At 41.2% G+C, this 13,848-nt stretch overlaps 1 protein-coding gene across 14 annotated transcripts in view; it reads left to right on the top strand.

Annotated features, from left to right (window-relative positions):
• KMT2C (lysine methyltransferase 2C) overlaps positions 1-13,848 on the top strand; it is a 198,718-nt gene that overhangs the window by 169,274 nt on the left and 15,596 nt on the right. For all 14 annotated transcript variants that reach the window (XM_037386995.1, XM_037386999.1, XM_037386989.1 and 11 more), the window contains 7 exons: positions 391-2,213; positions 3,466-3,577; positions 4,603-4,681; positions 4,792-4,855; positions 6,907-7,139; positions 10,213-11,910; positions 13,518-13,730. In XM_037386995.1, the coding sequence (XP_037242892.1) occupies positions 391-2,213; positions 3,466-3,577; positions 4,603-4,681; positions 4,792-4,855; positions 6,907-7,139; positions 10,213-11,910; positions 13,518-13,730 (4,222 nt within the window). The remainder of the gene's footprint in view (positions 1-390; positions 2,214-3,465; positions 3,578-4,602; positions 4,682-4,791; positions 4,856-6,906; positions 7,140-10,212; positions 11,911-13,517; positions 13,731-13,848) is intronic.

Here is a 13,848-nt window from a genome sequence, read left to right as displayed (position 1 = left end):
AAAGTGAATGCGAGTATTGGCATACATTGTCATCTCAGGAATTACTGTTCTCGGTATTTTGGATTTATTGTGGTAATTTCTAAATCCACACATTTTTTGTGCTGAGTTGCATTAATACATAGTGTATTTACTAAGATAGTTCTGTCAGTTTTCTATCCATTATTATTATTGGAATTTAAAACAGCTTGTTTATTAGGCATAATTAAAGCAATTATTTTATTGTAGTCATAAAGCTCATTTAAATGTAAGCATAATTAGTCAAGATATTTATTTAAGTATTTTAATGAATGCATCTTGTAAAACATTTTGGTGAATAGTTATTTAGTCAAATATGCCAGGCTAGGCAGTTCTGAGAAAAAAGATTATTTAGTCTTGCATACTTTGTTTTAGATATGGATTTCCAGGAGGTGGCCATGGTCCACCATCAGGTCAAGAACGTTTCCTTGGTCCTCAGCAGCCAATGCAACGCCCTGGAGTTCCACCACAGCTGAGAAGATCTCTGTCTGTTGATATGCCTCGGCCAGTGAACAGTCCGCAAATAAATAACGGGTCTGGGATCCCTCAGCATTTTCCTCCTCAGGGAATTCCAGTTCAGCAGCACAATATATTGGGTCAGGCGTTTATCGAGTTACGCCACAGAGCTCCTGATGGGAGACCAAGGCTGCCTTTTAATCCTTCTGCTGCAAATGTTATGGACGCAGCAGCAGCACATCAGCGACACGCAGGGTTTATCCCCAGGCAGGAATTTCCAGGCCCAAGACAGGCAGAACCACTGAGACATAATTCTCAAGGTATGCCTAACCAGCTGCAGATGTCTACAAGTTTGGAGCATATGTCACAGTCCCAGCAGGATCAAATCAATCCTGACAACCCACCTGCACTTGTCATACGTTCTCTAAGTCATCCACCAGTTACTGATGCATTCCCAGGACCATCTTTGTCTACATCTGCACCAAGTGACGAATCTGCAAATTTACAGATTCCCAACCAGCCGAGTGATGGTCTAGAAGAAAAGCTTGATCCTGATGATCCTGCTGTAAAAGACTTGGATGTGAAAGACCTTGATGGGGTTGAAGTAAAGGATTTAGATGATGAAGATCTGGAAAATTTGAATTTAGACACAGAGGATGGGAAAGGAGACGAGCTGGACACTTTAGATAATTTGGAAACCAATGATCCTCACCTTGATGATCTTCTAAGATCTGGGGAGTTTGATATAATTGCATACACAGACCCAGACCTGGATGTGGGGGATAAGAAGGGAATGTTTAATGAAGAACTAGATCTCAGTGTCCCTATTGATGACAAACTAGATATCCAGGGCAAGACAGAAGAACCAGAACAGAAAGAACAAGGTGATAGAACTGTTTCCCCTTCTGAGACTCACTCTCCACAGAAGAAATCTGCTACAGAAAATGAAATTAAAACAGAAGTACTTTCCCCAAACACTCAGGAGGAAAAGAAGAATGAAAATGAAAAAAGCGATGGAAATGCTGAATCTACAAATACTCAACAGGCTGCTGAAGTGGAGTTAAAGGATGGAGAAAAGGCTCCTGCGCAGCCTGCTAACCCAGAATTCCCTGAAAAAACTACTGCTGTTCCTAGTCAAGAAACAACTGTGCCTAGTCCAGATGCTCAGGGATCTGCTCCACTGCCTGTTCAAGGAGCAGTAAGTTCCTGCAGTATTTCTGGGTCCACGCCAGTCCTCTCAAGTTTGCTGTCTAATGAAGGCTCAGATAATGCTGAAGCAAGGACTCTAGGATCTCCATCTCAATCTTTGCCAACACCACAAATGAACCATGCGTCAGGTATTCCACAAACACTAATGACACCTGGTGGACAGATCTTGGAAAACACTTTAAATTCAAATTTGACCATGGTTCCACGAATGAACCATAATTTTTCTCAAGGGTCACCAAATCCAGGATTTATTCAGGGTCAGTCATCTAATCATAACTTTGGGACAGGACAGACATCTAATCAAACTGTGGCTGTAACAAACCGTCCTGGTCCTAGTGGCATATCTGGTCCCCAACAGATAATGCTCCCTCAACCATTAGCTCAACAGCAAAGTCGAGAGAGACCACTTCTGCTAGAGGAACAGCCACTTCTTCTGCAGGACCTTTTGGATCAGGAAAGACAGGAGCAGCAGCAGCAGCGACAGATGCAAGCCATGATTCGCCAGCGTTCGGAGCCATTTTTCCCCAATATTGGTATGTGGGTGATCTGTCTATGTTCTGGTTAGGTTTTCAAAAATACAACAATAAATAGTTAAATAATCTGAAAGAAGCAGGTAGATATGTGGAGCTTGAAGGTGGCATAACAAAAAACAACCTGCCCAGTAGGTACAATGGGAGTATGGGAATGGAGCATGTAGGTGGAATTCTGAACTCCATGACAAGGCTTCTGTTGACATTACCAGGATCAGGGTAACTGCATTACTGCTGATTTTTTTCCTGACATCAGCTCTGTTGCATGTTCTCCTTATACTTTAGGTTCTCATATCTGATATGGAGTAAATGCACATTTTTGCAATGTTCTGTGTATCTCAAGGGAAGGGATCATCAAAAGCTGTGTTACTAACTCGAAATCGAAGCAAGACCCAGAAACAGCACAAATAATTCTGCACGTACTAAAAGCATTTAAGATAAATTGTCATTTCCTGTTTAACGTAGCGGTTTGAACATCTAGAGCAAGACCATCACTATCATTTAATTGTTATTAATGAAATAACAAAATTTTGAGAAATATGTTAGTTGTAACTACACTGGTCGTCAAGGTTGTTTGTTCAAAAGACAGATTTAACCTACCTCCTAAGTCACAGCTCTGTATTTGTAGTGTGGCTAGAACATGCTGTAGCCACCCCAGGTAGCTAAGATGACTTCCAGAGGCCCTTTCCAGCCTCAGCTGTTCTGTACCCCCATTTATCCTACTCCGTGTGAGGCACCTGACAGGAGAGACAGCAAAAAGGCAGAGTTTACCATGCTGATGGTCTTTTCAGGTGCTGCATGGGGTGTGTGCCTTTCTGCCTGTAGTGCTACTCATAATCACAGGGCGACTAAACCATTTTCTTAGTACATTTGTGGCGATCTGTCAGTTTTGCCAACTGAACTCACAGAAACAACTCTTCTTCTTGATTCTTAAATCTGTAAATAGAATTTGTTCATCTGTTGGGTCACAAACCAACTTGGGTCTTGAGCCCTTCTCAGACTGACCTGCTTTTCTTTGTATGTTGTGGCTGAAAACAAGGACAGTTACCACTGGAGTGACTTTCCTTAGAGGGTATATGAAACTACATATTAACCATGAATTTCAAAGTGGAGAAGACAAGTAATGTGAAATAGTAATGCAATTACGTTGTTTTGCTGATGATCTATGCATGAACTAGCTCTAAACAAGTCAGTTCCAGTTAATAACGAGTAATGTTCAGCTATGTAATTCACTTCTGCTGTTTTTCTTTTATAGACTTTGATGCAATTACTGATCCCATAATGAAAGCAAAAATGGTAGCTCTTAAGGGGATCAATAAAGTCATGGCGCAGAGTAACATGGGGATGCCACCAATGGTTATGAACAGGTAGGCAACACTTGGTATCAATCTTTAGGGCTGCAAAATGTAAAAGGAAATGATAAGACCTAGGGGAAACTGTGCACAGCAAATGAAAAAATGTAGAAGTGGAAAAAGATCTTTTTGTTGTGTAGCTCATAGTCCATGCTAATACAAGATGATGTCCTAAGAATAAAGCCGCTGTGGCAGTCGAAACTATTAAAAGTGTTAGAACACATCAGACTTGTGCTCCACTTGTAATGTCATTGGTCAAGCATGGTCAACCTGGTTTCATTGTTGATGCTTTTCTTGTTTTCCCACTTCCTAATTACGTAATAACACATCTCCCACGCACTGTGTTTTGAAAACTGTCGATGGCTGTGTAACAGTTAAACTTCATGTTGCAGCATATCATTTAATGCTAAGTATAATTAAGTTTTAGCCCAAGTAATGGAAGTTTCATCCTTTCTTTAAGTCCTTTCTGAGGACAAAAGGAGCTATGAACTGTGCAGACTTCACCATGACTGCCTTTACTGTAGGTGGGAAGTCTGTGGGCAGAAAGGATCTGCACCTTTCCTTTTTATGTAGCCCTTAAAACAGTGTGTTTTCTCCTTCCTAACATGTACTGCAGTGCTATATGATAATACGTGGCTTACCAGAGGCACACATTTACCCAACATCTAGTTGACTGCTGGCGACCATGATATCTAAATCCATTAATATTTTTTAATTTTAAAAAAAAAATGATAATATATTAAAATACAAAAACAGAGGGATTTTTTATGTGCATCTTCATTTTTTAGCACAGTACATCATGTTTACTTCATCTCCCTAAAAAGTGTAGAATGCAATAGTTTCAACCAAGGGCAAAATGTTGTGGCATCAGATAAGAATTAATGTTCTGACATCAAAAAAGTTTGGTACAGTAGCACAAGCACATGTCTATAAATTATTTGGATGCTTTGTGTAAGTTCAGCATAATACAAAAGGTTGTCTCTCCCCTACAATATCCACCAATTGTAAAAGTTTTAATTTCAATTTCTGTTTATATATAGGTTTCCCTTTATGGGTCAGCCAGTGCCAGGAGCTCAGACCACTGAAGGCCAAAATCATATGCAGCAGGCAATTACACAGGTAATACAACTCGATGTGGAGTTTAAACAAAATAATGATAACTAGGTTTTGGGTTTTGAATTGAATCATGATTTAATATCCTTGTCTGTATGTTTTACTGAAATTTCTAGGACGGAAGTTTGACACCTCAGATTTCTAGACCTAATCCTCCCAATTTTGGTCCTGGTTTTGTCAGTAAGTACAGATGTACTAATTTATTGTATGTTGATGTTTCATTCTACAATTCACTCTTCTTTAAAATAAAATATCCATAAATGGATCCTGTCTCTCAAAAACTCATGCTTTTAAAATTGAGTCATTTCATCATTATGATACCAACTAATAATGGAGTGCATCGTACATGTTATTAATTTTTTTTCTAGAAGCTATCCTCAGAGAAACACCATGAGGAAAGAGGGAAACAGAACACACAGAAAATTAGTGTTACTTGAATTAATGTGAGAATAATAATCTCTTAACTAACAGACTGCTATGTCAAAAGCTGGGTCTTTGCATTCTGAGCTCAGTGAGAACAACAGTCTATATTGGGGGGGGGTATTTCAGAAGCAAAAAGTTTTTTGCAGCATCATTGTCATTTCAACAAATACCAATAAAAGCTTTCCAGGCATTAGTGAAGCAAGACTGGCTGGGAACCACGATTGTTGAAAGCAGAAATACATAACACTAGTATTTTGTGTTCCTTGTGTCTGGCTGTGCTAGATCAATTGTAAATCCTAGTCTCTATGACGAGAAAGATTTATTAGCAGAAATTAAAACTGAGCATATACTGGGAGAGGAAGACCACATGTAAAAAACTGTTTCTATTGCTGCAAAAACTTCACTTGATATTTACGAATAAGAAACAGAAGTAAACACCTTCCGCTCTTCCAGAAGCTGGAGCAGCAGCAGTGAGTATGCAATAAGGAGCTTTTGCAATATTTTCTGTATTATTTTCTGGTGAGATTTGACATGGCACTCCGGGGTGGCCTCGCTTTGGTGGGGATGGTGGTGGTTCTGAGCACTTGAGAAAATCTGTTTCTCATTTCAGTAGTAGTTATTCTTACCTGGAACTTGTTAATATTTCAATGCATTCATTTGCACTTCTGTGTTGCTCCCATCTCCATCGTTTCCACTCCATTGTCCCCTCAGGTTATGTGATTATTTTCCCGGAATTTATTGTTGAAAGAATGGGCACCCCTCAAGACTGTGGATTGATTTAGTTGAGCCATTAGAGTTGATGGCTGTTGCTACCGCAGTGACTGTTAAAAGCAGGTGATAGGGACTGGAGCACAAGGAGGACATGGTTATATTGAAATCATACTGTCATGCAGGTATCTTTATTAAACTTTCTTTACAAGGAAGATCCGTGCTGTATTCCTGGTTACCCGGCTCATTGCCACAATGCAATCAGGAGACAAACCATCACCAAACCTCTCTTGCCTTCTGGGCTTGGTGCACATCAAGTGTTATGAGACATGAGGGTTTTGCCTCAAGAAAAACATCTGAGAGCAATAGACTGCTCACAGCGGACGAGCGTTTTTCATTTGTAAAAAGAGTAATGTCTCAGTTACAGTCAGTCTAAATGAGAGTCTGTGTGTTGGTGGGGAGGAGAAGACCCTGTGCTGAAGGCCCTGTGCAGAGACCTCACGAAGTTATTTTTACCAAGACTCTATCTTTCTGTCATTTCATGAATATTTGATGGATGTTTATAATTTTTTTTTCTTAGAAGTAGTAATAAAAATAGATTTTTATATGTACAAAACTCTTCTGCACACACCAGAATTAATGAGGCGTGTTTTCCTGTAAATTTGTAGCCTTACTCCCTAATCTCTTTCCCTCTATCTGAGTACTTCCAGGGGTCTTCCGTGTCCCCGCTTCTGTGGCAGAGCACGGTACCACCATGTTCTGTAGCTGCTTTCAAAGCTACGTTTGCTCACTGAGCAGCAAGTACAAATTTACTGGCTAGACAGTGGGCTGGGGTCTCTTCAAATTAAAGGACTATGTTTAAACTGCTTTCTTACAGTAAATGCAGGAATTTGAATCTCTTTCTCCTTTATTTACTCGGATCACTCCAAGAGTTAGTGTCTCTTAAGATATCAAATCTTCTGTCAAATCTGACAGAACTTGACCAATGGTTTCTTAAAATAAGAGGGGGAACATGATTATTAAACCGCATCTCTGAGAAGCAGGATGAGAGCTCACCCCCAGGATGAGATCATATCATACTTAATTTCCCTTCTTTCTAGATGATTCACAAAGAAAGCAATATGAGGAATGGCTGCAAGAAACACAACAACTTCTTCAAATGCAACAGAAGTACCTTGAGGAGCAAATTGGAGCACACAGAAAATCCAAAAAGGCACTCTCAGCAAAACAGCGTACAGCCAAGAAAGCTGGCCGTGAGTTCCCAGAAGAAGATGCAGAACAACTTAAACACGTTACTGAGCAGCAAAGTATGGTCCAAAAACAGCTAGAACAGGTAATCATCTGGAATCCAAACTGATCACCTTAATACTAATCTGTCATACTGGTATGCCTCTTTCCTTTAAATCTTCTAAAAGGTGAGTTGAAACACTTAAATACAGTGGAGCTTATTTAAAGGGAGCCATTGCCTGTCATATTCTGTGTGCGTAACAGTGTTGCTCCAGGTTGCCGGTGACACCGGAGCTGTAGGAGAATATGCTATGGCAAACATTATGATAAAAAGTTATTTTAGTACTTTTGGAAGAGGAGAAATCGCTTGGCAAAATGACTTGCAACAAAGTTCCAGGTACCATGAAAAGCATAAATGAAAGATTCAGAGGAAAGCCTTAGCATGCAGGGCTCTGTTTCAGGCTTGAGTGAACCTCCTAACTCAGTCTTTTGCAGGTGTCCTTGCACGATCAGAACCTCTTGGTTATATGCCAGTCTAACGTTACTGTTTGAAAATCTCTTTTCATTGTACCTGTAGCATTACTCTAGTTTTATGATCTGTCTAGTTGCTAGATGCTGATCAGCAGTGTGTGTTATCTGTTAGCGTGTCATGGAATAATATAGGTCAAAAAGATATCTGGAGATCATCTAGTCTGCTGATCAAAGCAGAACTAGCTTCACGGTTAAATCAGGTTGCTCAGGACCTTGTCAGTTGAGTTCTGCAAGTCTCCAAGGGCAGAGATTTCCCAGCCTCTCTGGGCCCCTGTTGCAATATGTAACAACTTGTACTGGGGTTTGGTTTTCTTTCTTTATGTTCAGTTGGAATTTCACTTGCTACATGTTGTACCTGTGATTTATAGTAAGTGAGAGAAAAGTTAAAGCTCTGATAGCTTTGATAAACCTATGCTTTGGCCAACTGTATTGAATGCTGTGTTCTTCAAGACACTGTTTATAAATTATCTGGCACGATTGTCAGGGTCAGCTAGACCTGCTGAACATGAAAACACTTCAGATTTATCCTTTATTAATATGAGGGGAAAAAATTGGCAGGAGGCTGCATGGAATGAAGTCCTAAGTGATATCTGACCCTCAAGTTCTTGCTGCTGTGTTGCTTCAAGACAAAGTATGCGCTGGATGGAATATTACTTGGCTCGACTTTTCACTATGTGGAAGAGGGGTGGAGCAGATAAATTACGTCTACGTTATTTCTTCCTCCTTTTTTCCCTTCCACAATGAATCACAGGTAGAATAAATGAAAAAAAAATCATTTTAACCAACGTGTATCATACATACATTAGTGTAGACTTACAGTGGAGTTGTGCTGAAGTAACAGCTGCTAATCATGACACTGCTGTCAGATTCATTTAGTGCCCCATAATTAAGGTTCTTTTATTTTCCATTTTTAAAGTTTCATACACTGCTGGTAAATGCCCTCCACTTCCCCTTAAGCACTGGTTTAGAGCAGTCATCCACATCCTAAACAGCAATTTGTTACGGAACAGTAGGAGCTTAAATAAGGTTTTATTAAAGTAAGTTTTTAAGGACCTTCTATTCGAAGCAATTCACCACTCATTTCAAATCAGATCAAGTAATTTTTCTGTAATCAGGCTTCCATTAGTTTTTGAAAAGGGCGAAGCCTCTGTGTGTATGTAGAGAGAAAAGAACCATGAAGACCCTGCGAATTGCTGGTCCTGGACACGGGCGCAGAGGAACCAGAGCTTTGTGCAACACGAGCTTCTGCCTGCCAGGGTTATTAGCTCAGGCACGGCGCCATGCAGACACTGCTGTATTGTCTCTGCAGCCAGGGCAGTGTAACTGCTTCGGTGTGGCAGGCTGCCTGTGCTAATAAGCCCTGCCTTGTCGCCTTGTTCTCTCCTACGCTGTTAAAATCACCAGGTCGATCTGCGCAGGTCGGCTCGGGTCCAGCTGGGTGTAGTCGGTGCTGGTCCTTTGAGATCCCAACAGATTCCAGGTAGGGTCACGTGGCTGGCCCGCCACTGCAGGTCCCGGCAGGGCGCGGTGGGTTGGATGCCTGGTGTAGGTGTGCAGAGCCAGCACAGGTTTAGCGCTGTGCACCCACAGAGGGGTCCTGGAGCACTGGGCTGTGCAATGCAGACCGATCCACTTGGTGGCTTTATGCGGTGGCAATGTTTATCTGGCAGCGTCAGTGCCAAGCCAGAGCTCATAAATCATCTTGGACCTGAGATTACTGTGTAAATAGCCTTTTGGGCGCATCTGTCCTGCATTGTGGAGCGTGTCCTGTAATATCTGTGTTATCCTGAGCTTTCTGGCTTGTCCCTTGCGCCCCAGATAACGGAGAGTGCTATCAAATATTTTTAATTCTGTTACGGACTACTTCTGCCAGTACAAACAGCAAATGGAAGTTGCGGAAGCCATAATCTAATGAACAGAAGTGAGAGAGAGATTTTCCATAATGTATGCATTATTAACCAGTGGATTACAAGTCCTTTTATCTTCTTTAGAAAGCAGTGTAGTTAGATACCGGTTGTGTTTCTGAAAAGCTCTTTCTTGGCTGGTTGACACTGTCATATCCTTCCATTGGCTTCTCCTGCTTGTCTTAAAAATAAACGACTAGGCTTAACTTCTAGTGTCCCAGTCAAGTTTATTTTCATCCTAAAATACAAAATTTTCAAGCGGTAGTTGCCAGTTTTGTCTGCTGTGTGACATTTGAGGCTCTGCCTGTGAATAAATGGGAATCTACTTCCTTGTTTTCCTGTAACTTTTCCTTTTCAATTACATCTTTGAAAAATGTTTGCTAATGTGTAAGGTCATCCATCTCACTGTTTCCTCTTTCCTGTCTGTTCCCAACTATTGTTATCCTGTGCATGCACGATAAGATCTGTAGGACAAGCATCACTTCTGGGTTTGGTTTGTAGATTCTCTAGCACAGTGCAGTCTTGGTATTTAATTAGAACTTTGAGGCACTGTTGTTTTTTCTAAAATTTTGGGATGGATAGTATTTCTACTGAAATAATGGCTAATTAGCCTTAAAAAGGGAGAGAAAATAAGACTGTGTAGAAATGGTATTTTTGCCTGAGGTTCATTGTCTACTGAAATTATGATGCTATTTACGTAGTCAGTACATGTCAGAGATGAATAATTACTCTTTTAATTTTTAGATTCGAAAGCAGCAGAAAGAGCATGCAGAACTAATTGAGGAATATCGAATCAAGCAGCAGCAGCAGCAGCAGCAGTGTGGAATGGCACCCCATGCTATAATGCCAGGCGTCCAGGCTCAAGCACCAGTGGTTCCAGGAGGAACATCACCAGCAATAAATCAGCAAAACTTCCCCATGGTGGCACAACAGCTCCAGCATCAGCAACATACAGTGGTGATCCCTGGGCAATCCAACCCAACCAGAATGCCAAATTTATCTGGATGGCAATCTGCAAATGCCCCTGCCAGTCATATTTCCATGAATCCAGCAAGGATGCAGCCTCCGATGACGCCATTGCCTATTACTCCTGGTACACCAGCTCCTGTGCCTGGTCCAAATGCAACTGCACAGTCAGGTCCGCCACCAAGGGTGGAGTTTGAGGACAATAACCCTTTTAGTGAAAGTTTTCAAGAGCGGGAAAGAAAGGAGCGTTTACGGGAGCAACAGGAACGGCAACGCATTCAGCTTATGCAGGAGGTAGACCGACAGAGGGCTTTACAGCAGCGAATGGAACTAGAGCAGCACAGTATGATAGGGTCTGAATTAAATAACAAAACGTCCTTGTCTCAGATACCTTTCTTTAATTCTGATCTGCCTTGTGATTTCATACAAACTCCGCGACCTCTTCAGCAGTCTCCGCAGCATCAACAGCAACAAATGGGGCAAATTCTGCAACAAGGCTCTGTGACCTCACCTCCTGCCGCAAATTTTATGCAAAGCAGTGAGCGAAGGCCAGTGGGGCCTACAACTTTTGGACCCGATGCATCTGCTGTTCCAGGCGGAGCCCCTAATTTCCATAACGTAAAACAAACTCATGGGAATCTCACGGGGGCTGCCTTTACGCCGAACCAAGTCAGGCCTCCATTTGCTTCTGCTGTACCTTCATCTGCAGCACTCGGTAGTGGTGCCCCATGTGGTTCGGACACTAGTGTGCCCCAGGCAACAAACTTCCCTGGATCAAGCCAGTCTCTCATACAGCTGTATTCTGACATAATCCCAGAAGAGAAAGGAAAAAAGAAAAGGACGAGAAAAAAGAAAAAGGACGATGACGCTGAGTCAATAAAAGCCCCGTCAACTCCGCATTCAGATATAACTGCCCCATCCACTCCAACCATTTCTGATTCTACCTCCACCCCCACAGTTAACACCCCCAGTGAACTTTCTCGTCATCAAGATGAACAGGAGTCAGCGGAGTTAGCGGCCCCATCAACATCAAGTGCAGGAGAGAGCCAGACCTCTCCGGAGCTGGAATGTAAGCTCCCCAACAGCAGCCTGCCGCAGAAACAGCCGAACGTAAATACAGAGACTGAAAAGGCTAAAACAGATACACCTGCCAGCATTCAAGAAGTTAAACTAGAAAAGGCAGAAACTGATCAGTGCTCAGGTCAAGCTGAGCCTAAACCAGAAAATCCAAGCAGTATTAAGGTGGAAGAAGATAAGGTCACATCACAGCCTGCCTCTTCAGCTCACAGCCCAGCACAACCAACTAGTGTTCCAGCTGCAAAAGGGGAGTCCGGGAACGAATTGCTTAAACACCTGCTTAAAAATAAGAAGTCCTCATCTCTTGTCAATCAGAAGTCAGAGAACAGTGGCCGAACAGAAGAGGAGGCTTCTGGGGATAAGAAGTTGACAGAGAAGCAGAATCCAGCTGAAGGAATGGTGAGCTTGTTACTGGTTTTGCTATGCAGTGGTCATCAACAATCAAAGGCTAGTTTGTGCCTTTACCATGGGCGTTTGTGAAAAGGCAGGGAGATCACCTATGTGCACGAGTGGAATAAACAGCTTTAAGGAATTTTTACCTCCCTTCCTGCCTCTGCTCCATGAGTAAATCATCTGTGTTACAAAAAGAAAGAATCAATGTGATTTTGTAGACGGATGTATTCAGAAATTACTAAAATGCAAAAGAGTTTTTTTGTAGGTAGTCATCTTTAAAAAATGCCACTTCCTAATATTTACCCAGATAAAGGCAAGATTTTACAGCAGGACGCTTAATTACCTACTAGGATGTTTCCGTACAGTACACGGTATGGCTGTATGCTGCTTTCTTCTGTGGCTCCACCTTAGTCAGGTGTGGGATGACCTGTGCACCTTTGCAGAGGCGTGGGGCTGGGCTTCACTCCCCTTCGTCTGCACCATTGGGAGTGTTCTGTGACTGAACCAAGTCCGTGCTCATTTTTTGCCTGGGAAAATGCATATACTGTCTCTAATTTTAGTAGAGACTATGCTCTAGGATTTTTATCAGAAGTGTGAAATTGTTAAATCTGCTAAAATTGCTGGATTTCTGTGTTACAGAATATTTCTCTAATTAATTTTACTTTATTGGAAGGGAGCATTAATTCTTTATATTAATGGCATTATATGATATAATACTTACAAGGCTCTTAAAAACAGACTGAAAGAAAACTGCTTTCTGTGGAGGTAGGGTACACTTTACGCTTAGATTTGTTGGTCATTTCATTGTAATAGTTTACTCGGTTGGGTTTTTTATGGCTGTCTAAATGCATCCTTGAAACAAAATTTAAACACATTCAAAATTAATGAAGACTGATAAAAATAAAGGTATTTTATTTTTAAATAAATAAAAATAGCCGCAGGTGACTTGGGTAAGTGTTAAAGATCCACAGTTAAAACATGTATGATGGGAATATCAGTGAGAGTACTTGTGGCCAGGGTCAGGTAGAGCTGTTTAGAATAATAATTGATAAAAAGAAATTGAACTTTTCTTTTGGCTTGCCACTATTTGTTGTGTTGCCAAGTCCCATTCTGATTGCTTTTACACAACTATCCTTTTATCTGAAGAACGGTGTTGCATATTCCTAGTGAAAGTATTTAAGGAAATTGTACCATCCAGAAGTGTTTCAGAATACAGTTTTTGTTTCTGATTTTGTATTAATATTAATTGATTTGCCTTTTTTCTGTAACCAGATGTGCCTTTCTCTACAGCCTTCTGAAAATGTCTAAGGTTCCATGCACATGTATCTTAATTTTAGGGGGTGTTCAAAAGAAAATATTTCTGGGCTGTGAGTTTTAAATGATGTTTTCAGATGTCAGTGGTGTTCGTGATAACTCGGAATTCTGTGTAGGGACAGTACAGCCGTTACGGTTGCCAGTGAGACAGCAAAGTAAACAAACCGTGAAATACAGTTTGTTATTGATGAAATTATACTGTGCGTGTCCTCTCAGACTATCCTGCAGTAAATTTGAATGAACCGTATATTAAAATGTAAATAAATCTGCTCCCCTTTCTTGTTTTTTTTTTATACCAGCAAACTGGAGGCAACCAGATGCAAGGTGCGTTTGGGTGTAGTAACAGCCAGCTTCAGAGAACAGATGTAGGACCTGAAACCAAGAAACAGAGAAATAAGCGAACTCAGAGGACAGGAGAGAAGGCAGCTCCTCGGTCCAAGAAAAGAAAAAAAGAGGAAGAAGAAAAGCAAGCTATTTACCCTAATGCTGATACATTCATCCAGTTAAAACAGGTAGGTGTACAACTTGAAAGAGTGGGCTTCTCATGATGGAAGTGAAGTTGATCATTAAGATGAATTTTGAGAACAGGGTGGGGAAAATGAAAACTCCCACAAAACTAGGAAATTTAAA

The sequence above is a fragment of the Falco rusticolus genome, chromosome 4, assembly GCF_015220075.1.
Source record: "Falco rusticolus isolate bFalRus1 chromosome 4, bFalRus1.pri, whole genome shotgun sequence".
Lineage (NCBI taxonomy): Eukaryota > Metazoa > Chordata > Aves > Falconiformes > Falconidae > Falco > Falco rusticolus.
The sequence above is the reverse complement of the archived record's forward strand: the minus strand, read 5'-3'. Positions and strand labels throughout refer to the sequence as shown.